The sequence below is a fragment of the Gavia stellata genome, chromosome 20 (assembly GCF_030936135.1).
Source record: "Gavia stellata isolate bGavSte3 chromosome 20, bGavSte3.hap2, whole genome shotgun sequence".
Lineage (NCBI taxonomy): Eukaryota > Metazoa > Chordata > Aves > Gaviiformes > Gaviidae > Gavia > Gavia stellata.
Window position 1 is genome coordinate 5,310,745 of NC_082613.1, and position 23,712 is coordinate 5,334,456.

Genomic DNA, 23,712 nt, shown 5'->3' on the forward strand with positions numbered 1-23,712 from the left:
ACCAATGGAAGACACTTGCCTTCAGGGAAAAGTTTTCCTGCTGGCTTTGCTGGCTTAAGAACGAATGTATTGAAATTAACAGTGCTGACTTAGAACCATGGATCAAGAACATATTTTCTTAGGATCTTCCTGTAAAGAAAACATGACCCTTCTGCACTGGCCAAATGCTTTCCGGCAGTCAAGAAGGATCAACATTTACTAATGAATTTTTCTTCATTTAGATTTGCGTGATGTTTGCTTTGTGCCATTTGTTTTTATCTTCCTGTCCCCTGCTGGTTTTTTAGAAGGAACATAATTGTTGGCATTGCCATTTTTCTTTGGATTTGTACACGCGTATGTTTTTAAGCCTTTGATGGGAGCAGCTGAACCATGAAATACTGGGGTTTGCTTAGGGGGTCTGATATTACTAACACTTTGAATTTTAGAACTGCTCTCAGAGGGCTGCATATTGAGGAGCTGTTGCTTTGCAGTTGGGTTTTTTTTCAGTTCACTCCTTACTTCACCAGATTGTCTCTGAGAAGACAATGCACATCCCACTCTCTCAGAAAGTTTCAAGTGACTTGGATGAGAATATAACTGGCGACTTTCTTCACAGTATGAATCTCCCCTGTGACCTGAATAGCTTCTGGGCAGCTTTGTAACACTTTCTTGGGGAAACACTTGCTTGTTAGGCAAAGGGCTGAGCAATGCTTTGCCTTTGCCAGGGCTTTTTAGCGTACGGATGGAGCCGGGAGCAGTCTGTGGCCTGGCTTTGGCTGCCTTTCCTTTCTCATTCTGTACAGTCTGCATTTGCAGCCATTCCAGCTGCAAAAGGCGATCAATGTATTTCTCAAGAAATCCTGTTGGCTTTGGTCGAAATTCAGTTTTACCCTCTACATTAACAAAGATGGCCAGTTGCTTCAAGTCCCATGAGTTGAAAGGGGGTGGGAGGAAGTCTGGGTAGTAATATTCTGATTCTTTAAAACCTGTATCAGGGACATGTTCCAAACAAACTGGATCAATTTCTTCAGCTCTGAGAATGAGTTCTGGTGGTGTGCAGGGAGATGGGGGAATGGGAATCCTTTCTGAATCAGAGAGATCACTGGCACTATCATCTTCAGCATCTTCTTTAATAATTTGTACTGATTCAAAATCAAGAAACATTTCCTCTACAGTTGCTTCTTGCCATTTAGAAGAGCATGGACCAGCTTCAGTAACATGTTCCTCATGATTTTTTTCCAACTGTTCTATTTTACCACAATAAAAATGTTGCACTGGGACATCTTTAACCCTACAGAAGCTACCTTGTGTGCTGCCCGTTATGCTAGGAGGGATCCTGTGCAGAAAAGATTCATTTTGCCTTCCTTCTGGGAGACTCCTCTTTGGTCCTTGTACTCTGTGCAGTGATGTGCAAACATTTGTGATCCTAAATAAAAAGAAAGATCACATCCTGTTAGAATGACTAATGTCTTTGGAACATCAGTTTACAAAAGTCTTGCTACCCCCCTCAAGGACATGAATCTACATGAATGAAGCTAAAATTGGCATGGAAACTTGTTAATGAGGTAAAATTAATATTTGCTGGCAGAGATAACACTGCCTACTACTGATTTTTTGTTTTATTTTATTCTGATTTTGCCTGAGAACTCACTAAGGCAGGATAGTAAGCTTCCATATTGATGAACTTAAATTTGTTGTCCTCATAAATTCTGAATTCTGGGGCCAGTGAAGTCAAAGGCAAAACGCAGAAGCCATAATTTCATCACAAGCATTTTACATACCAGTTTGAAATGACTACAAATTAAACAGACAATCTTAACATAAAACTACCTTTTTGACTGACTATTGTCATCCAACTGGTTTCTCCCCTTCTTAGAAATATTTGGTTGGTTACCATCTTGAGTATCATGAGAAATCTGAAAAGATATATGATAGTATGTGACGTTATTAAGCAGCTGACATAAACTAAGTACCCTTTTTCTGTAAACAAAAAAAAAAAAAGAGGAATTATTTACCTTTTCAATGGCACTTGATACATTTTTGCCTAACCTTCCAGGAGAAGATTTCGCATGAGACATTGGTTTATTTAGTCTTCTGGTGCTCGGATGACTTTTTCCATTACTGTAACCAGCAAGGATTAAACAGAGTATCAGATATAAATAGCAACATATACGATCATCAGAATAGAAATACAATAAAAGTTTAGAGTGCAATTCAGTTTAAAAAAGAGAGAGAGTTGATTGCAACTATTCTTAGACTTAAAGTTCATCAGAACTATGCCATGGTCACTTTTTATTTTTTATACTACTAATGCACTACTATAGTTTTAATACTACTGATGCAAAAGTGTGTAATTCAATCAGATGATATAATGATAGAATTTAGCGCTTATATAGAATCCTCTATCAGAGGATCCCAAAGTTACTTTGGGGATAATAAATAGTAAATATTACAGACTACACATTTAACTCCTCATTTCTATCGTACCTGGTACATGGTCCTACTGAAATTTAACAAGATTAATTATAAAGTACAATATGAAGGCCACAGCAAGCCAAATCTTCCTTGCCTTTCTCATTCGCATACTGTCAACAAAATCTAAAAGAATATTCCTAGGAAGTTAAGGAGTGGAAGGCAGCAGGGAGCATACAGTCTATTCTGATATTAATACAAACTATTGCACAACAAAGGCACAAACAAAATTCATAATTTCATGTTATAATGGGGTTGTGGAAATATTAGTAGGAGAAAAACTCATATGCAAGCAAAAGGAATGGCATTACTGATCTGGACAGCTTAAAACTAAAATATGTATTTCCTCAATTAAATCAGATATATTTCAGTGTAAGCACACAGAATCATTAAATCAGTGTACTCTGTAAGAATCAGAAACACTGTTTGTTCTACAAACAAGAAATATTACTGATTTTAAAAAGTAAAGCTTTAAAATGATATTTTAAAACAGCAATAAGCAAACTGTGCCCGCTCGGTCTAATCTAGTTTGACTGCAGTTCAGTTAAGTTGTCAGACTGTACAGCTTGTTCACAGTTTTTACGTCAGTATAGGCAGATTTTGTTTTAAATTACATTATTTCACCAATTCTAGAGCTTATAAAAGAATGAAAGTAAGTCTTGTGCCTCCAGCATTGATGCAGTCACCTCTGTCACTTTGTGACCTGCATAATCATACTGCACAATCATTTCTGTTGCTGTGGATCAGAGAGGATGACAATCTGAACAGTACAGCCATGCACTTATTATCTAATCTACAGTATTTAGAGATTTTTGTAACTAGAAAGAGAGAAAATAATTTCCTTACTTTACCATTCCTTTGTGGTTTTCACTGATTTGGCTTTCCTTTTTCTGTGTCTCTCTGTGTAGTAATAAGGGATATTCTTGAATGCCTGGTCCCATTATTACTCTTTTTAAAGGGTATCTGCCCCTTTATTTTTACATAATCTTCAAACGACTCCAGTCTTTCAGGTTCATAAGCACAGCGTACCAAATGCAAACATCACGACGTCCTAGAGATGCAGTAAACAAACACCATGCGATTCCTCCCAACGTGATTTATTTTTAAAGCAGTAAGATAAACAGAATCAGCTCCCAAATGGTACTGGAAAACACTGTCCCCTCCCCCAGCGCTCGCTTAATGGGAACCAGCATCGTTCGCCTTACTCTTGCTGATCCACGCCGAGCTGCCCTCTCCCCGGGTACCAAGAGGACAGCTGGGCACCGCTGGCCCCCAAAGCTGTGGAGCACAGCAGGCCAAAGCCAGCCTGGGGGGCCGGGCGCGGGCTGCGCTCTGGGGAGCCCCACTGCTGCTGCAGCCATTGGGCCCGGCCCGGCCGTCAGCCCCGCTATGGCGGCAGTACCGGGGGAGGCTGGGCCAGCCGCCCCGCAAACCCCCGAGCTCTTGCCGTGTGGTTCACGAGCCTGTCCCTGAAAGACTGTTGGCAAAATACAGGAGAACATCCGAAGGTACGGCGACGTCCGAAGAGCTACTTTTCACTGTGTAATGTGCTCATCATCGTTTTGCTCCTCCTGCACAGCATCGCGTGTATTGACCGGAGCCAAGTATCACAGTCAAATGGTGGTGGGTGTTTCTGCTCTTAATTTAACAAGAACAGATGATCAGCCACCCGCGTTCTGTGCATGTTGAGTTGTCCTTTTTGTGTCAGAAAATGCACTCTTCCTATATTCATATATGCAAATTGTGTATCAAAGACCTAATTTTTTTTCTTTTTCCAAAACAAATCTCTCAGCACTCATAAACTCCTACTAAAAATACTCAGAGCGGCATCTGTAGCATTCTTTTATTTTCCAGAAACTGCCTTCCCGCACCAGGGTGCACAGACACGATTTGCAAAAGGCGAGAGATGACTCGCACCCAAACACCTCTCTTCCCTCCCCTTCGGTTGTGTTGCGGTGCTATTTGCATATTGATATTTACATCCATAGTCACAGCTGTATCTGTACATCTATTTACACCTGACCCTGCCCCCTTTCTCAGCCGCCTCTCTCCCCACTCCCCGGCCGAGGAGGGAGCGCAGGGGGGGTTGGCTCCCAGCGCCCGCCAGACCCCAGCCGACGCGGGCCCTCGGCTCTCCGAGCAGCGCCTTCCCGCACACCGGCGGGGCAGCTCACCGCCTGGAAAGAGCCAACGTAAGGCAGCAGCGGCTGCAGGCTGGTTTCGTGGCCCCGAGCCCGCGATGGCAGGCTGTGCCCGCAGGCGGCCGCCGGGCCGGGCCGGGCCGGGCCGGGCCGGGCCCCGCTCCGCTCCGCCCCCTCCCGGGATGCGGATTCCCGCTGACAACTGCCACCGCGCTCCGTAACGATAACAACCGGTGGGCAGCTGGTTCATTAACGGACCGCCTCCGGGCATTTTCTGCCCTTCCTCCCCCTCCAGCCCCGCGAGCCCCCAGCCCCTCGCCACTGCCGCCTCTCGCCCCCCGCCCCGTCCGCTGCCCGGTACCTGCCTGTGCCTCAGCTGCCACCGGCAACTAAGGGCAGTTCGAGGGCAGCGACGTCAGGTGGGCAGTGCGCAGGCGCGCGGCGGCGGCGCGCACAGGCCGTTCGGGTCGACTGGCGCGGGGAAGAGGCGGGAGGGAGGGGCATCGCGCAAGCGCCGTCGCTGAGTGAGGGTGCGCGGCCGCAGTTTCTGCTGTGGGGCGAGCGGGGCGGCCGTGCCGGGCCGGGGGCTGCTGCCGGCGCTCTGCTGCGGCCGGTGCAGGGGCGGGCTGGGCATCGCCTTGCCTTGCCGCGGGGCGGAGGGAGGACTGTGCAGCTGATGTGGGCTGTAGAGTCCCCAAACGCGGATCCCTCTCCCTCCAGCCATAGTACCGAGCCTGCTTCCACAGCCCCGCCCGACAGCCTCCGCCGCGACAGCCCCCGCGCTCCCTCCAGCCTCTGCAGCAGCCCCGGCCTCGGCTCCGGCTCCCTCCCGCCCGACAGCCTCCAAGCCTTCCCCGGTCTCGGCAGCCCTCGCGAGTCGCCCAGCATCCAGTGTGACAGCCTGGAGTGTCCCTGCTGCTGCTGCTGCAGGAGTGTGGGGTCGGTCGGCGTCTGCGAGGACAGCCTGCAGGCCCCTCTCGCCGTGTGTAACAGCCGAGGGTGCTTCGGGGCGCACCACAGCAACCCCCAGGCATCCAGTGACCTCTCCGACAGCCTGGAGTCCTTCGGTGTCCAGCACGACAGCCTCCAGTCAGTCTCCAGCCTGCGTGAGAGCTTCAGGTCCTCCAGCATCAAGGGTGATAGCCTTGAATCCCTCTCCAGCCTGAGCAACCGGTCCACCAGCCAGCACAGCGGCCTCGAGTTCACCAGCCAGTGAGACTGCCTTCATCTCCCCGTACAATGCACTAGCCTCTGGTTCACTTCCCACTACTGTGAGAGCTTCTGGGTTTCTGCCCTTCATTCAGCAGGCTACGGTGTTCCAGTTGATTCCTGCTGCATCCAGTGCAATAACGTCAAATACTGCCCGTGGCTGGCGTTCCCAAGTTACATACTTCAGAGAGGCAGTGCTCATTATTACCTGCAGTGTTAACGCTGATTTTTTGTCATCGCTTAAGAATGGAGGTACGTGGTCCTCGGAGGAACCCCAGCTACCTCTCTGATCTCTATCAGAACATGTTACGGGCTGAAGAAGCACCGGGACGAGGGCAGCAACAGCCCCCAGCAGTCCATACAAGTAGCAGCATGACTCTTCAGAGCAGTACCCCAGCGAAGGGAGGCCCCCAGCCAAATAAGCTTCAGAGTACCCCTTCCTCCAGCTGTGATCCAGCGTTACGGCCTATCATACGCCGTCGAGCGAGATCTTTGCCTACATCGCCCGAAAGAAGGAAGCGGGCAGCAGTGCAGTGTCAAGTTCCTGGATGCCAGAATCGTATGAACCGGGTGAGATTTGCTGATGCTTTGGGCTTGGAGCTCACTGAAGTGAAAGTCTTCCAGACTGGGGAAGATCCATCGATCCCCTTGCATGTCCTTTCCAGGCTCTCCATAAACTCAGACCTCTGGTACAGCAGCTCGGACTTGGAGTTTACCATGCAGTGCTTGGTCCCTGACTTCCAGCAGCCTGCAGACTGTATGGATTTCTCCTCCCGCCTCCAGGAGCAGCAGGTGTGTCTTGAACGAGTGACCAGCTCAGATTTGGGACTCAGTGGCACCATCCAGGTTCGCAATGTTGCTTTTGAGAAGCAGGTATCTGTGCGATACACCTTCAACCAGTGGAAAAGCCTCCATGAAGTGTGTGCTCATTGGCACAGTAGCATCCCTGAGAAAAACGGGCAGGGTCAGGTTGATGTTTTCACTTTCTTTCTCCCTGTGCCTCCTTTTCTCCTTCAGCTGTGCTCTGTAGTCCAGTTTGCAGCAAGGTACCAAGTCAATGGCCGGGAGTATTGGGATAACAACAGAGGCAAAAACTACACTCTTACCTGCCGGACTCACCCCCTTAAGATGCCTAGAGAATGTGAGGAGAGCTGGATCCACTTCATCTGAATGAAGAAAGTGGATGCAGAGCAGCTTGTCAGTAGTCTCGGTGGCACTCTCTTCCTTGGCATGGCTCTCTGCTCCTATGGCAACAGTCTTTTGAAACCTGCCAAACCTGGTGAAGCGTTCCAGGGCAGGGAAGTAGACAGTGATCTGTACAAACTGTTCTAAACATCTCAGAAAGAAAAAAGGGCCAAAATGTGTATTGAGTTACATCCGTTGAAAGCCCGTGTGATTTCTTGTAGTGTATATGAGTCAGTGCAGAATGGTTCCAAGGGATCCTGTCAGACCACCAGAGAGCAAAACAAGACACTTCATGTTGCTAGTAATATTCTAGGTTGCATAGAGTATTTCTAGCTGATCTATTTCACCATTTTGTACTCTGTTTTCTAAATGGGCAGTGTGGCTTTACTGGTTTTGTTTCTAATTATCTCACCAAGTCTGGGCACTATTCCATTTATGCATCATTTGGATGGCAGACACTGGAGGGAAGTACTTGTATTTTTTTTATATATATATATTAAGACTGTAACCATGTTAAATATTTCCATTAACAGTTGGGTTGGAAATTAAATGTTATGAGCGAAGTATACATGAAAATATCCTATCAGCCCCTCTGTTTCCCTTAAAAAAACCCCCCAAAACATCAGGTGCCTGTTCTTATCTCCAGTGTTTGCTGTAGGCAGCAGGAGTGATTGTTACCAAAGTTTGTCTAAGGCAGATTTTGGGAAGTTCTCATCTTTTGCAGGTGATGCACAAGTAGGCTTTTTCTGTAGGTGGTGGTACAGGAATTGTCCTTTCCTTGTGCACCTGTTTTTACTAAGGGAAATTAGAGCAATTTTGCACCTGTGTGCAATTACAGTTGAAGATCTCAAAGCACTATCTGAATACTAATCATCTTACACTGTTACCTGAAACAGGTACATTTATAAATCAAGAAACGGATATGGGAGAGAGAGATATATAAAAAAAAGACAATACAAGGAGCTGGTTACAGAGCCTTGGAGTAGTACACTAGAACCCTGAATCCTGGCTGTGTATTCCCCCGTGTCCCAGTGCTACTGCAGTAGTACCTTTGAATTCTTTAATCAACTACTTCTCATTATAAACCAACTGAACTCCAAGACTGCATCCTTTGCAACACAAAGCGGGAACTTCAAAGCAAAATTATGATTTTACTGCTAAATTGATACTTACATGGACCCATAAACAGAATCACTTCTGCAGCAGGGAGAGCACAGTAACATTGTTACAAACACTCTTCCCATGCTTCTTGCTCTGCCACTCATTTTGTGGTTTTAGTGTGGTTTAAGATTGGCGACAGGCTTAAATCTAGTAAGTAAAAGATTCTCCATGGTTTTTTTTTCATACATATTCATCACTGCATGCAAAGTTTAGCTTTATATGTGTGACACAAATTTTTAAAACTGGCTGGCTGGATGTATTAGAAGAGCTGCTTTGTAGAAGGATTATACTATGAAATCAGGCCACTTACTCAGGCATCTTATTTTGGATTGCTGCTTAGTCATCAAAATCACAAGTTGTTTTTAAAATCACAGTTGTAAGCAACCCATAGCCAAGTATATATTAGCCCAAAAAGTCACCTGAGTAATTCTGGAAGCGCAGAAACCCCAAGAAAATTCATGTGTCTGGCAACCTAATGTTACTACTTAGTTGTGATACCCATTTAGCAAAGCTAGGATTTCAAGTGAAGAAGCTGCCTGGTTCCATTAGTCTTTGGTTTTCAAAGGAACCAGAGTCATGAATGATCATTGTATAAGCTGCTGAGCACCTCTTGCAGAGTACTGAGAAAACTCAGTCCTATTTGAAACCGTAGAGAATTGACTGTGTTGTCTGCTTTAACTTTGTATTGGAGCTCTGTGAGGTTGAACATTTAAGTTGAAGTTGTTTTGGAGGAGTAGGTGAGGCTGAGGTGCAATTGCCAACTACAGAAAGGAAAGAGTGCTGCCTGCTTTCAATCCACCTGCATTATTTTCTGTGTCTAGGTTAGAGGAGTGACCATTACCAATCTGGCAGCAACTCTTGTCTCCTGGAAAAACCAATGCAGGGAACTAGAAGTCTAGTCTTCCTCATATGCACAAAAAATGAGAGCTATGTAAGAAGGGATGCTCTCTAATTGTAAGATTTTTGCCTCCTATGGTGGGCTTCATATGACTAAATGACGTGTGACAATATAGGACATAACGTATCTGAACTATTCCACCTATGCTCTTCATAGTCAGTGGAGATGTTTTCACTATAGTTGGCAGACTACCTGTGGTGTGACAAACTGCCACCTCTGCTGAGTGCAGAGAGAACACTGCGGAACTAGTTCTGCCACGCTGAAATTCTCAGCGTTAGTGCAGACTGTGCCAAATTATGCCAGAGTCTGTAGATGTCAAGTTAGATGAGCTGAAACACGCCTTCAGTGACTGCAGAAGAATCTTTCTTGGCATGAATTGAAATTGCATGCCTTTACTTTGGTGAAGCTTGCTCACTGAAGGAATTCCATTAAAGTTTATCCAGTATTGTTAAAATCCATAGAAGCGGCACTTTATGTACTTGTCAGCAAAGGAAGAAGAAAACGAACACACACACACACACACACACGCGCGCGCACTTGTGCTGAAAAAAGGCACTATTTTAAAGTATTGTTCCCCTCCTTTCCCCCTCCCAAATTACTGTATTTCTGCCATCAGCAAAACCACTGAATTGCTTCTCAGCACACCATTAAAAATCCCTCTCTTATGAGACTGGTATTTGACACCAGTTTACAATGGATGTTGCTGCAGCCCAATGCAATACTTGGCTTACTGGCAGAAAGATGCTGTTGCCATCTTCTGGGATACTCATGTGCTAGCAAGTGTCAAATCTGAGTGTTATCGCAGGCAGGGACAGATTATGTGAAGTTGAGGCTGTCAGTTTAAAGGTTAATGTCATTTATACCACAGTGTCAGAGAAGTGAGAAATTAATGCCTCAGCAGTATGAGTTTGGCTGGTAATGTCTTCCTTCCGCAACGTCCCAGGGAATTTGCATGTGCAAAATCTTGAGTACTAAAGTATTACTACAAGTTTGCCTTTTCTCTCTTTGCTTATCTTGCACTGCTGGAGAAGAATTGACAGTAGCTGTTACTAAACCGGTTGTCTGGCGTTGCTGACTGTGAGTGGAGCAGGCCTACCTTATAACAGAACTGAGAGTATCTCTGGATTAAGCTGTAACATGTTCACACGAGTACTGGCACCTGTCACATGAGAGATGAAATTTGCACTTATGTTTTCCTGTCACATTCAGTAGTGAACATCAAAAGGATTCTAGTTGACAAAAAAGGGATTAAGCCATCAAGTAGTGGTAATACGCAGCTGTTGTGAAGGTAAAGTTACGACCACCTTTATAAATTCTCAGGACAACTTGACTGCTTGCACTGTGTTCAAATTGAGCACTTCCCTTATAATGAGGATTTGGTAAAAGTGAATTCTTCACAAGAGTTATTGCCATATCATGCACTTTTAAAAACCTATATTTATTACAGTCATACAATAAATTAATGTCTAGTAGTGCACAGTTTCAGGGTTTTTTCAAGCATGTTTTTTAAAGAAACATATGGAATCCATGTAAATGAAAAGGGGTTGTCTTTCCCAATTAAACGTCTTGTCCAGAGTAAAGTACATTACACAGTATATCAATAAAGCACATGCTAGACAAAAGGTCATTTTGATTTAGTGGAGAGCTGTACAATTGCAAAGTGCTTAATTCATTTTAAAAACAATAATAAAGCTATGGCTATTGTAATACAAAAGATTGTAATAAAAGCTTTTCACAATTCTATGTTGGTTTTGTCAATGGTACTCCTGTTAACAGTTAAGAAAACTCATGAGGCAACTTAGTCCTGAGTTGTCACCTACAGAGCAACATATTCAGGAAAGTAAGGTGGATTCGAGTTGGTAAAAAATGAATAGCACTTGATAGAAATACAGTGATCAGTCTACACAGATGCAAAAATGACCAGGCTGCCACTTCTTATGTGGAATTTGCTGTCATTTCACCTCAGAGTTCTGTGCATGCAGCATCTGCAGGATTAAGATCTAATGTTGGAAAAAGGCACACTGCCCGTTGATTCCAATACAGTTTCATGGAAAGGAAGAGAAAGGCATTTTCTTCTAACAGCACTTCCCAAAGCTGTGCTAGACTGTACTTAGCTCATTAATTTCAGAGCCTCACAGTTGTGTTATTCTTTCTTCCATTTGTTCTTCCAGTTTTCATTGCTGCAGTCTTTCCTCTCAAACCATGTTCTTTTCACTCACAGGTTTCTTGAAAATACATCTCCGTAGGGTATGTTAAGAGAGTGTCCATCTCTACAGCAACTGATTTGTCCTCTATATGAGATGCATCTCCATCAGTGTTAAGCATTTACTTGATACAGTTCAAGATTTGAATAATCTGTTGCCAGGTTTCTTCTAAAGCAAACTGGAGACATTTAACTAGAAGACATAATTAATAGAGACATATATTACCACTTTTTAATCAGTGTTAATAACTTCAACACTGCATTGTCAAAGTTGCTTCGGGGAAAGATGATTATTGCAAATCACAGTTTAAATACGTGGGAATGTCTGTATTATGCTAAGTTGTTTAAGAATGTCAGTGTCACTTTTTATTACGAAATATACAGATGATGTGTTATAAATATATACATGTAGATGCATAAAGGAGAGTGCTTTTAGAAAGCATGGTATTATCTTGGGTTTGTGACTCTTGTTTTTCCGTTTCCTATACTACTGCTCTGAATCAAAACGAGCAGTAACACCTTAATTGTCATAACTTTACCCACTAAAGTATTAAGCATCACCTGGAAATAAATATGGTGACCACAGTGTAGACTAACCAAGGGACCAGCAAAGGATAAAGACAGTGGTCTTTGATTTTAACAAATCACTTGAAAACAATGTGAATTTGTTTTGGCCTGAGGGTGGAGGTGGGGGTGGGGGCTGTGTGGGGGTGTGTGTAAGAGTATTTAAGAGAAGGACTGGCTTTTGCTGTGACCATCCAACCATCAGGTTTATCTTACAGGTAGTGTTATTTCTAATATAGGTGTTATTTTTACATTTAGTTTCAAATTCATAGTTTCTTTGTATTTATCTTACAAAGAAAACAATTAAATTCAAACTTGTAATAACAGTAATATGCTAACAGTCAATTGTAACTACAGTACTTAATTTAGTGTATCATCAGTGCTCAATACAATGTTATACGTACTTTACAGCATTGCCCGGCAAAGACACAGAACAACAAGTCTAAATGATTAGTCATTGGTCAACATGAGTCTAATGTTAGTACTGACTTCTTTCCTGATTTGGCTTTCTCCTTATGATCTCAGATCTGCAACTATTTCAGCTGACACTTGATATTAAAACCGTTGGCATCCATGCTTCTGACCCTTCTCAGTTCTACATACAACAGCAGCTGTGTCAAAGATTGATTGTATTGACCAGTAAAATATTTTCCAGTACCTGTAATGAAGGTAAATATTTCTGCTACTGTAGTGAGGGGTCCCTGTGCATAGCACTACCCTACCCTAAAGACAGTTTGGCTTCCATTGTCTCTTGAGTTTTTTAAGTGTAGTTGTCGTATCTGTGGCCCAGATAATTTCACTGCTTGTTCCAGACTGTTTAATGCATAACCTGATGAAAACTCTGCTTTCTGTTGACCTCCCTTCTGCTAAACCAAACAAAACAGACATTAGAGAATGAGAAATGGACATACGGTAGCCTCCCACTCACATAAGTGTACCTACTGCAGGAGGGAAAGTGTATGATCCACTTCTCCCATACTTTATGGCTTGCTTTTCTTTTGCTACAGAATGAGTAAATCTGTTTTCTTTACAACATCTGAAAATCTGTGGGTAGTCTAAGCGTGTGTGTATGCTAATGCGACTGGTAAGGGAAAGCATCAAATGCAAATTAGCTTTTATTGGTTCCTTTTATTATTTATTTATTCCACTTCATATGATGAAAGTAGAATTCAGTTCTTATACAAAAAATCTGATGCTCCAAGTTCCTCCTGCAAAGTTTTGTCCCTAGTAGGTTTCTCAGTAAAGCTGTACTTCTACAGATCTGCATCAGATCATCCACTGCCTTCCAATGAAGTGTTCCAACAGCAAATGTGACAGCAGTTAATGCTGCAGTGAATCCCTTTAGCTGAACATGGCTCCTGCAAAACGCTCAGCACTGCTCAGTCCTATGGGATCAGCTCCTCAGTGGAGACAGTCCCAATTCTCATACTACTTGTCATTCTCTGGAATTACAGTGACATCTGGTGGTATTTTAAATACTTTTTGTACAGCTTTGCTGCCTTTTATAGTAATGAGTTGTTTTGTTTCCTATTTTAGAAAGCCAGTGGTGTTACTTTATTTACAATTGCTGCAGGTTTATCTGCTGTAAAAGGCGATTCTCCTCCACTATTGCTGCTATTCGAGGTATGAATAGAGATGCTTCCTGACACTCCACTGAAATATGTGAGAGTCATGCTAGATTTTATCACTTATATTTGTGATACAGGTGATAGATACACCAGTATCACACCAGTACAGGTAAACCCCACTTTGGAACTGTTGGATTTCATTTAAACAGAGTTCGCTCTGTATAATCAAGACCACAAACGCCAGTTGGAAGCCCTTCATCAACAACAGGCCTGTACCTGAGTTTCTGTATCTATTGTACCTACTCGGGCACTTGATGGTAGTGAAAATGTTTCTGAATTAAGCATACGAATGAATTACACTGGTTTAGCAAACTCTTGCCCAGCAACTCGTCTACACTACGCACTGAAATTACTCTTCTAAATACCGGGCATCAATAAAGACCATTTGTAATATAGAAGAACAGTGGACTAAGCCAGCGCAGTCCTTTGACGACGTGACTGTGTATCGCACGTTAGTAACCCCCCCGGAAGGGTGCCTTCCCTTTCCTCCCGCGCCCACGCCGCCCCGGTGCCGTGACTGCAGCGGTTCCTGCCGCAGCGAACACTCGGCAAAGGCTTCGAGCGCTCCAGCACGACGGGCGAGCCGGGGCGGGAGCCGAGGGCGCCGGGCCAGCAGGCCGCCAGCCCCGCTCGGCGGGAAGGGCAGGCGCCCAGCGCGCGGGGTTTCATAGCCGTTAGGGCGGCTGCGGCCCACCCGCACCCCCGCTCCCCAACGGGGTCAGATATCAGGCACACGGCGGGCGCCAGCGCAGCCGGACGCCGCTCGGGGCGGGCCCGCTTGAGGCAGCGGGCGGCCGGCAGCCGCAGGCGCGCGAAGGCACCGCCCTCACCCCACGCAGCCGCGTCACCGCCTCGGCAAAGCGCCGCCTCCTCCGCGGCAGCTGACCGGCTGGGCGAGGCCGGGCCAGGTGCGGAGGGAGGAGAAACCTCTGCGCCAGGTTGCCTCGCTGAAAGGAAAACCCACCTCCCGCCCCGCACCTCCGACGGCGATTGGTCCGCATGCCGCGCTCGCGGGCAGTGATTGGCTGGAGACTACCAGCTCTGGGAGTGATTGGGCGGCGGGAAGTGGCGCTTTTTTCTGCTCCGGCGGTGAGGTGAGGGACGCCATCCTGCGCGGGGCTTCTCTGTTACCCCGCGGCCTGCTGGTCTCCCGGAGGTGCGCGCCCCGCTGCTGAGGAGGCAGGGGGTACGAGGGGGCTTTTTCCTCTCAGTAGCAAAGCTCTTGGGGGAGATGCCAGCGACTACCTGTGTTTCGAAGGTGGAGGTCTCACTCCCTTGTCGAGGAGGAGGCACCTGGAAGGGGTTTATATTTCCTTCTCTGGCCTGTCTGACTAGGCAGGAGGCAAGAGATCTGTGAGGTGATAGCAAAGGCTTCGACGTAGGCTGTGGCATTCGTGTATTGGAAAAAATAATAAAAAACCCACTCTGTGTTTGTTATTTCTGTAGTACTTAGGAATACAGAAGTGACTAGTGTGTGTTCCAGGTTGCTTGTTCTACAGAACTCATTCCCTATTTTTAATCATTATTTCCCTTTGCTCTGCTTTGTCTAATTCTATGTAATTTCTGGAATGGGGACACCAAAACTGCACATGGTAGATTGGTCGATGTAGATTAATTCATACAAAGCATGAAAAAGTTTGGTGTTTTTTTACATGTTAACTCTCAAAGACAATACTTTTGTCTGCTCGCAGGTATTAAGACAATGTTTTCAGAAAACTATAGTTTTGAGATCTTGCTTTTAGGTGGTAGTAGTTACCTTGGAGCCCATCACTGTATGTATAATTAAGAAGGCTTTTTCCCAGCATGCATTTATCACATTTTTCTTAAATTATTTAATGTACCATTTTATAATGTGGTCCTTCTGGAGTTCTGCTGTTGACTTACCTATTTTGGATAACCTGGTGTTGACAGTGTAATTGGCCATCTTCATGCTCTTTTCTCACTGAGAAGTACTGAGTCTGCTGCAGGACCCTCTGTTCCTCCATTGCCAAAGTTGATCATTCGTTCCACTCTTCTATTTTAAGCACTTGTTTATCCATATAAGGATGTTTCCTTATATCCCCAGTTAGTTTAATTTCTTGAATGGTATTTATACTAGTGACAAATTGTGGAACTTGTCAGTAATCAGTCAAAATACATTACATGTTTGCAAAACCTATTTGAAGTCTATGTCTGTGAATTGTGTTTTGGTCAAGTGATGATTTTTCCATTCTTATGCAGCTGAGTAGATGAATTGCAAAAATGGCAGCCAGGAATGAGATGCAGGTATGTGCTTATGGACCAAAATGGGAGTATTGATTGTTTTAATTACAAGCTTAGAGCACTCCTTCCGGTATTTAATTACAAGTAAAATTTGCAGTGTGACAAAGAGTGTGGTAGGAAGAAGTTTTCCTTTGACATAGGTTAGTGCTAAGTAGCTGGGTAGAAAGCAAAAGGAATTGGAAATTGTTATTGGTGAAAATAAATCGTATGCATTTGACATACATGAATCAGTTGGGATGATACTTAAGATCAAAATGTTGAAATCCAGTTATAGTCAATTTAGAAAGAACAGAGTGGCAAAGTAAGGTAGTAGTCCTCAAATATATTAATATCTTTTAGAGTCACTGATAGATAACTTAGAAATGCAAAATATTAAATGTACTAAGGAAGGAATATTAACACAATGAGCACTTACGTAAGCATTTATTTGTAATATAAGAAAAGAAAAACCATTCAGTTAAGGAGAACTGGCAAATAATTAAAAACTCAGTGAAGAAGTATTTGCATGATTAATGTATTAAATGTGGTGTTCTGTATTTTAGGTTTTACATTTAATTATTTTGTGATGCAGAATATTTGCTTAGAATGCAATAGAGGATGGTGTAAAATCTGTGTTAAATCTTGTTAAATCAGTATCATTGTTAAGCATACAGTAATACAGTTGCTCTGTTTTCTTTTATTGTTGGCAGTTTGAAAAGTTAATTGATGAAGCTACAAGAAAAAAAGATTTCCAACTATTAGAACAATTTCTGGCAACAGAAGACTGTGAAAATGTCACTCACAAATGCAGCAAACAATTTGTCAACAAATTAGACAAGCTTCTGTGTCGGGTAATGTAATCATTACATCGGAATCATCTATACTGTCACTGTAATAGTCTGGAAAAGATTTTTTCATTTGGCTTGGTTTATACCAGCAGTTGATTTGAAAAACTGAAATAAAATTTAAGAATGATATCTCTACTTCAAGCTGCAATTAAGGTGGCTTTTGAGAACAAAAAGGCATCTGGTTAATTAAGTACAGGTTCTTCTAGAACAGTACACTAAAGCTTATGTTATAATTTCAATTTCAGGAACTTGACAAACAAGATGTCAAATGCATTTCCAGTTTACTAAATTCTATTCAGAAATGTGGGAAAAAAATCAGCATAGCAGGAGAAGATGGGCTCCCAGCAATGATAAAATACGGTCTTATTGGAAGGATAAGTAAAACCATAAAGCATACGTGAACTTCTAAACAAAAAAAAATTAATAAAGCACGCATAAGTAATGCTTCAGTGCTGAACAGCTTAGTATTTGATTTAGTCCTTGATTGTTTCTGAATTAAGAATTTCCCCTAACTTTGCAGCAAACATTATTCAGATTTAAATGTTCTTTGATAAGTGGCTCCTTATAAAGTGATGCTGCTCCACCACAGTGAAAGTTTTGCACATTATGCAATATATAATTCATTTAGATGTGCTTACAGCAATGACAACAATCTGATACCTTTTTATATGAGCTTGCTATACTGCTTTTGAGTCAGGAATTGGAATTTCCTGGTGCAATTTAATAATATTTTTGTTAATACTCGCAACAGCAATATGGTACCTGTTCTTTCAACTGATTATAGTGCTATTCTGATTGTTTTGTGTTATTTCAACCTGCATGTTAAATGCGTACATCTTTTGTAACTCAACATGATAAATATACCGAAAAATAGATACCACTTCCTTACTGCTTTCACCAGAGATTTCACTGAAGAAAATTAATGGTAATGTCAGATGAGCGTTACTCAATTGCCTTCTCAACCGCTTTAATAAAAAAAAGTGTGGTGATACCTTTATGGTTATATTCATACCTACAAACACTTTCATTCAGCCATTATCCATTTTCAGCTCTTTTGCCTGTGGTGGCAGTTGTAAAAGTAGATCTCTAGGTTTTGTGTTAGAAAGTCAGCTACAGAAATTACTTACATTAGTTTGAAATCACCTACATTTGTTTAGTGCGAGTGAAAAATTTCAGTCTGGGGCTAAAGTATGCTCAGCAGACTGGTAACATTGTTGCTGTTGTTTTAATCTTTGTATAGTTTGTATAATTTTAAATGCTATTAGAATAGATCTACTTTTATTTTCCCTTTACATGGTTAATTGGTTTGAAAAGGTAAAAGGAATTTTGATCCTCAGAGGAAATGAGAAGAATGAAATGCTTACAAGTCTGGCTGAAGAGTTCTTCAACATCTTGCTGGTAACAATATATTGATAATAAAATACATTGTGTGTATTTGTAAAAATAATTATTACTAGTTTAGCAACAAAAAGACTTTCAAATGTGTTTCTATCTAATACCCTTCTAAAGTTAATGTTACAATGATTTCTGAAATAGTTTATGTCTTTCTGCATAAGTAGTTTGCCTGTATTCATACTCATTTTCTGTTCATGATTAGCATCATGAAATAAAATAAAATAAAAAAACAACACAAGTGTTCAATGAACAAAAAAAATTCATCTTGGTCTAATTTTGATTACCCAATTATTGGTATGCTAATCCCAGGACCCCAAGTTTATAAGATCTTCTGTTCATAAAAAAATTTTGTCATTGAGGAAATAATTTCCAAAAATTTAACTGAAATGTAATTTTGGGAAACTGCACTTGGTGTTAGAAAAAGTCTTTGGTGTTCTTCATTAAGGTTGAAATAATTTTAAAATCTTAAATGCTTTTTGTTTAGTTGCTTTAGGACCATGTTACCTGATTTTTATACTGTAATATTTACAGTATCGAAATGATGTGTTTTGTTTTTTATTGTAGGCTATATGTGATAGCAGACCTGAAGGTGAGCTTAAAAAAAGCGTACACTGGACATGATAGTTAAAGTGTTCTGAAAGACACATTTTAGTTATCCGTATTAAAATAACTCTTCGCACATGTGGAACCATCTTGAGGCAAAGTAGTTCTGAGAAGAACATGTAGAACGAGGGTGGTACAAAGTTTCTTGATCTAATGTAAATATACCACCAGATCTATATGCTTCAGCTAATAAACTGTAACAGAAAAGGGCTTATCCTCAAGAGGGCTGTTCTGCGCACAAAGGACTATTTCTCATTCATGTGAAAAAAGCTTAAATGTCAACTGTAACTTTGTTTAATTTGAGGTTTCTCTACTGACAGATTTCCTTGTAACTTGCTGGTGTCAGTAATAAAAAAGCAGGATAGTCTAGTCTCCTCACGGATGGCAACTGAACTGAGTTTTTCCTAAAAAGAATGTTGTTTCTAAGCTACTGTCATAGCGCGTCATAGCACAGCATAGCACAGTAGTCCTTTATTGACCTTGTTATCATGAATATCACACTGCTCTTACCTTTCAGTGTAGCGCTAGGTAGAAAGTCACTACAGACCATTATGCCGTCACGATCAAAATGAAACATTCATTTCCTTGTCCCTGGGAAGATGAATGCCAGGGTCTGAATTAATCTCAGAGAGCTAAGTTACAGAATTGATCTAATTATATTTTAAAAATAATGATCTCGTGCCCAGGGGACTTACGCAGTGATGCACAGGAATAGAAACATCATAAAGAGCCATATTTACTATAAATTGAAGTAACAATTCTGTCTTGCATTTAACCATGAAGCTTAAGATGTTTATTTTTAAATACCAGTAATCCTGTATGGAAAGGAAGGCATACTATGTTTTATTTCTAAATGAAAATGCATCTTTTTGCAAATGCTGGTGAGGGGGCACCCTAATACACTCTTGGTAACTCTTTAATTTGTTTTTTTTCCTGTTTATTAGGTAAAATGCAAATACTAGAAAACTTTGTTCTGAGAACATGTACCCTCATCGCTGATGTAAGAATTAGTATTTATGTTCAGCAGGAGGTAAACATTGTTCTTTCTAAGCAACAGTTTTCTGTTTAGTTTTTTAACAAACTTTGTGAAGATAGTAATTTAACTGTAGAGATGCTACAAAAAAAAGAGAATATTGTGCTTTAGTATCAGAAGGATGATTTAATGTTTCTTTGTGTATGTTTGTCGTTTGTATGTTGTTTTTTGTTGTTTGTGTTGGGGTTTTTTTCCCCCAGATTACTGACCTATAATTTATGTTTTGAACAGTAAATTGTAAAACAGTGGTATTAAGATTCTGGTGAGAAAGCTGTATAAAAGCATAGGAAATGATATGCTTTATTATAACTGCTAGAAGTAGGATTGAGATTGTTGGCTGTAAATTCTTTAGATACTTGCAGGAGATTTGTATACCTTCTAGTATACTGCAAATTTCTCTTATTAATTTTAGTAACCTCATGTGGTCAGGTTTTTCTTCCTCTCTAAAGAAAGGGAAAGTTACAAAAAAAGTCTTATGTAAAGGCCACATCCCCAAAGGAAAGGCTTTTTAAGGCAAATTTAAGGTACACTTTAGCCCAGCAATCAACTGCGGACAGAATTCTAGCTCTGGAAGGTTTTTTTCTGTATTTAAACCTGCAAATAAGAAACATAACCCTTTTACAACTGATCTCATATTAAAGCTAATGTAATTTATTGAAATTGAGATAGTTATCTTAAGATAAATACCATTTAAGGTCAGATAGAACTCATTGTCTCTTCTTGTTTTGCAATTATTTAAGGATGTTATTTTCTTTAGCGGTATGAAATATATTACAAAGGCCCAAAATAGGAATAACTTAAACTTTTAACAACTTATTTTATATTTATCCTTACTCCCTTTTTTCCACTCTTCTTAGGTCGTAAGAAAACTTAATTTAATGCTTGACAACTTGCCTCGAGATGCCAGGAAAAAGATATTTTGTACAAAGGAAATGTTGCTTGTCATGTAAATAATCTTCAGTATAATTTTTATATCATTACGTCATTTGCGTAGCTGGGAAGGCAATTTTTACTAAGGCTGTTTATAATGCATGCAGACTGATCCCTGTTTAACTCATTTTTGTATTTGCTATTGTGTTGCCAGTGGTAGTGGCTGTGGGCAGGTATTCTCATGGGTTATTCTCCATTACAAGCCTAAATTTTCCTCTGTCCTAGTCTGGGTTAGGCTTCTTCTCATCCCAGTTGTCTTAAAATGATTAAACTCTTATAAATAAGAATGTGTGTAAAGCACAGTGAATCAGTCACTGGAAGGACAAGATATTCACAAAGGGAATTTTTTTTTTACAACATTTCAAAAAATAAATAGAATAAAAATTGTATATATCAGGTGTTTCACTTCCCCGGTAGCACTTTTAGATGTATATCCTTAGCATAACAGACTTACCCCTTTGAAGTCTAATAGTTTAGTGGAACCAGAGTTTCGTCTCGTACATTGAAAGCTTTTCTTCTATGCTTTGTGTTGCTGTCATATTTTGATGAAAAGTTACTTTGTTTGGCAGGAGTGACATGGGGAGGAGAATTTTGGATGCTGGAGGTGAGCACGGGACTTAATAAACAATTTAGTATTGAGCTTCTTAAAAATTACATGCAGACCCATTAAAAATCCAGAGAAGACATTTAGAAGCTGCAGAATGTTGCAGCTACAGTCCTCTGAAAAACACAAATACTGCATGAAAACAATCTGCAAACTGGAATGTTTCACATGTATGCAGTGTATGGCTAACTCTTGGAAGTTTTCAGTCCTTTTCTTCTCCAGAATGTAAGTTTTAAAATAGCAAAGGCTCATAAGAAAGTCAGTCTTTGAGGATAGTGAGCTGCTAGCCATGTTTAGTAGCACTGTAACATCTCCCAGGGATCACTTTGGTATCCAACAACTTCCCAGTTCAGACAGGTGAAAGCTGAAAACTTCTCTCTTGCCTATATGCCTAGTGTTGCTCTGATATTCCTTGAAAGTTTGGTTGAAATTTCATTTTGAAACATAATTTGTCTAGTTATCTTTAGTCCCTTAGTTCTTTATCTATATATCCTTATGGGTTACATATTTGGATATAATGTGATACGTAATATGAAACGTTCAGCACTGCTTATACCAGTTTCCTACATAATAATATTTTTTCATGTCGGTAGTATCTTTAAAACTACTATTCCTGTAAAATGTATTGTGCTGTAGACTATGACCTGCAAGTAGCCATTACAGAAGCTTTATGCAGAATGATATCAGAGAAACAGAGAGAAGAACTGGCGTGTGAGTGGTTTTCCATGGAGTTTGTGTCCAATGCATTTAAAGGAATTAAAGATTCTGAGTTTGAAACAGTAAGTCATGTGAAAAATATTTCCAGGGAGGTAAACTTCCGTTTTACAATTCTTTAAGAAATTTCTGTGTTTTAATAGGATTGCAGAAAATTTCTTAACCAAGTGAATGGCATGCTTGGAGACAAAAGAAGGTAAAACTGAATTTTTTAAAGCTAATGTATTTCCTTTTTTGGATTTTATGGCTATTCATTGGGAGTAACCCTTGTATCACAAAAACTGGGTTTGGGGAACTCTGAATTAAAATAATACAATCAAATAAGACTAATATTGCTGTGGTATAAAGTCAAGGAACCACGCAGAGATAAGATATTTTTAAAATATTAAATAATCTATATGACCACATGCTCTGCATGTTACTTTTCTATGTCATAACGGCAAAGAGCTTGTCTGGTATGTCTTTACATCAAGTGTATATTCAGTTTGAATACCATTCTTAAAATATCAGCAGATAAGCTAGAAGTATGAACGTAGTGACAAGAGGTCTGAGACCACTGCTTTACTTGTGAGGATATATAAAATTTCATGTTATCTCCTTTGGGGAAGAAGTGCAGTCAACTGATTGCTCTTTTGATTGCTCTGATCTCTTAGTCTCTAAAGCACACAAGTTTTGTGGTGAAAACACAATCCAGTTGCTCTGTTCAGATATGCAAAATTTATTTACAGCATTTTAGGATATTTGACAAAATATCCTTTTCTTACAGGGTTTTTACATATCCGTGTTTATCAGCAGCTCTTGATAAATATGAGGTAAGCTACAGGCTTAATCATAGATCCACAGATTTTCATTTGTGCAGCTGAAGAGTTTCTTTGCCTTCTAGTTAAGAAAAAGTAAGATCTTACTAAAAAGTAAGAAAAAGATCAAGTAAGAAATATTTTTTTTTTCAGGAGTATACAGATATGCATGTATTTAAAGTTCGTCAGACTGTAACACAAAGCCTGTTAGCCTGTATAAATCATTGCTCTCGGCTCTTACTCTTTTATCTTAATTTTTTTTTTGGTTTAGCTACAGATACCATTGGATGAAAATCTTGAAGAATTTTGGATTGATTTCAATGTCGGTAGCAGAAGTATATCTTTCTATGTGGCAGCAGATGATGCAGTAAGCTAATTTTTGTCTGTCATACTAGATTGTTCTGAGGCAGTAGATACACATTTTTTTAAGTGTATCAAATTTGTTTCCCCACATCAACGTGTGGAAGTTATGTACACACCTATAGTGTGAAAGGGGAAGAAAGAAAATCTAGATTGGGTGTACGTATTTAGCTCAAACAATTTCAAAGTAATGACTTTCTAATACTGTTTGCGAACAGTTTAATATATGCACACGTGAACAAGAAGCCATTTACAAAATTGCAGTTATAATTTTTGTAGGTGAGACTCAACTGTTTAACGTCTCTCCAAAGGTCTTCCGAAACATTGTTGGCTCTTGTCAACGAAGCGTATGTTCATTGTCACTCCTCGTAACAGAGGATTTTAAAAGTTGAAAATTTGTCCTCACTGAATAACTTTCTGATCACTGCACTTCATTTAATTGTAATATAATGCTTTTCTAGCTTTAAAAATATGTATTTTTCATATAAGGATCATCAGTGGGAAACAGTCATTATACCAGAAGAAGAAGTAGACCTGTACAGCTTTGAAGGTATTGGCACTCAAAAATGTGACCTTTTGTTACACACTAACTTGGATTTTTAAATTGATTAAGCCTAAGGTACTGACTCAATTCTCAGCAAAGCAAAATTCCCATTTAATATACGATAGGTACTGTTTTTAATGGGGATAAAATTGCACTGCAGTCACATTTGCATTTTAGGCATGCAGGTGTGATTTTATTAAAAT

The 23,712-nt window shown here is 40.9% G+C and overlaps 3 protein-coding genes across 3 annotated transcripts in view; 2 read left to right on the plus strand and 1 right to left on the minus strand.

The window, feature by feature from the left end:
- Positions 1-184: 184 nt before the first annotated feature.
- On the minus strand, positions 185-3,392 carry FAM217B (family with sequence similarity 217 member B). Its single transcript, XM_009818527.2, has 4 exons — positions 3,298-3,392; positions 1,995-2,100; positions 1,810-1,895; positions 185-1,405 (listed from the first exon to the last, which is right to left on the minus strand). Exons 1-4 carry the CDS (start codon positions 3,390-3,392, stop codon positions 214-216), a joined length of 1,479 nt encoding a protein of 492 aa, XP_009816829.2. The 3' UTR covers positions 185-213.
- A 2,556-nt stretch (positions 3,393-5,948) lies between these two features.
- Positions 5,949-6,971, plus strand: PPP1R3D (protein phosphatase 1 regulatory subunit 3D). The gene has a single exon (XM_009811214.2). The coding sequence runs from the start codon at positions 6,048-6,050 to the stop codon at positions 6,969-6,971; it is 924 nt and encodes a 307-aa protein (XP_009809516.1). The 5' UTR covers positions 5,949-6,047.
- Positions 6,972-15,681: 8,710 nt separating this feature from the next.
- Positions 15,682-23,712, plus strand: part of SYCP2 (synaptonemal complex protein 2) — a 28,446-nt gene continuing 20,415 nt past the window's right edge. Inside the window, 13 exon segments of the mRNA XM_059827339.1 lie at positions 15,682-15,705; positions 16,392-16,532; positions 16,775-16,903; positions 17,823-17,927; positions 18,489-18,513; positions 19,472-19,557; positions 20,418-20,506; positions 21,060-21,094; positions 21,731-21,873; positions 21,952-22,004; positions 22,575-22,620; positions 22,877-22,972; positions 23,455-23,515. Coding sequence (XP_059683322.1) covers positions 15,682-15,705; positions 16,392-16,532; positions 16,775-16,903; positions 17,823-17,927; positions 18,489-18,513; positions 19,472-19,557; positions 20,418-20,506; positions 21,060-21,094; positions 21,731-21,873; positions 21,952-22,004; positions 22,575-22,620; positions 22,877-22,972; positions 23,455-23,515 — 1,033 coding nt within the window.

What these genes read in the sequence shown, in the direction of transcription:
- FAM217B (XM_009818527.2), bottom strand. Translation starts at nt 3,392, where the DNA reads ATGGGACCAGGCATTCAAGAATATCCCTTATTACTACACAGAGAGACA. An exon ending in TATCAAGTGCCATTGAAAAG is followed by an intron (nt 1,896 to 1,994) that starts GTAAATAATTCC and finishes ATATCTTTTCAG; the next exon opens with ATTTCTCATGATACTCAAGA. An exon ending in GACAATAGTCAGTCAAAAAG is followed by an intron (nt 1,406 to 1,809) that starts GTAGTTTTATGT and finishes CTTTTTATTTAG; the next exon opens with GATCACAAATGTTTGCACAT.
- PPP1R3D (XM_009811214.2), top strand. Translation starts at nt 6,048, where the DNA reads ATGGAGGTACGTGGTCCTCGGAGGAACCCCAGCTACCTCTCTGATCTC.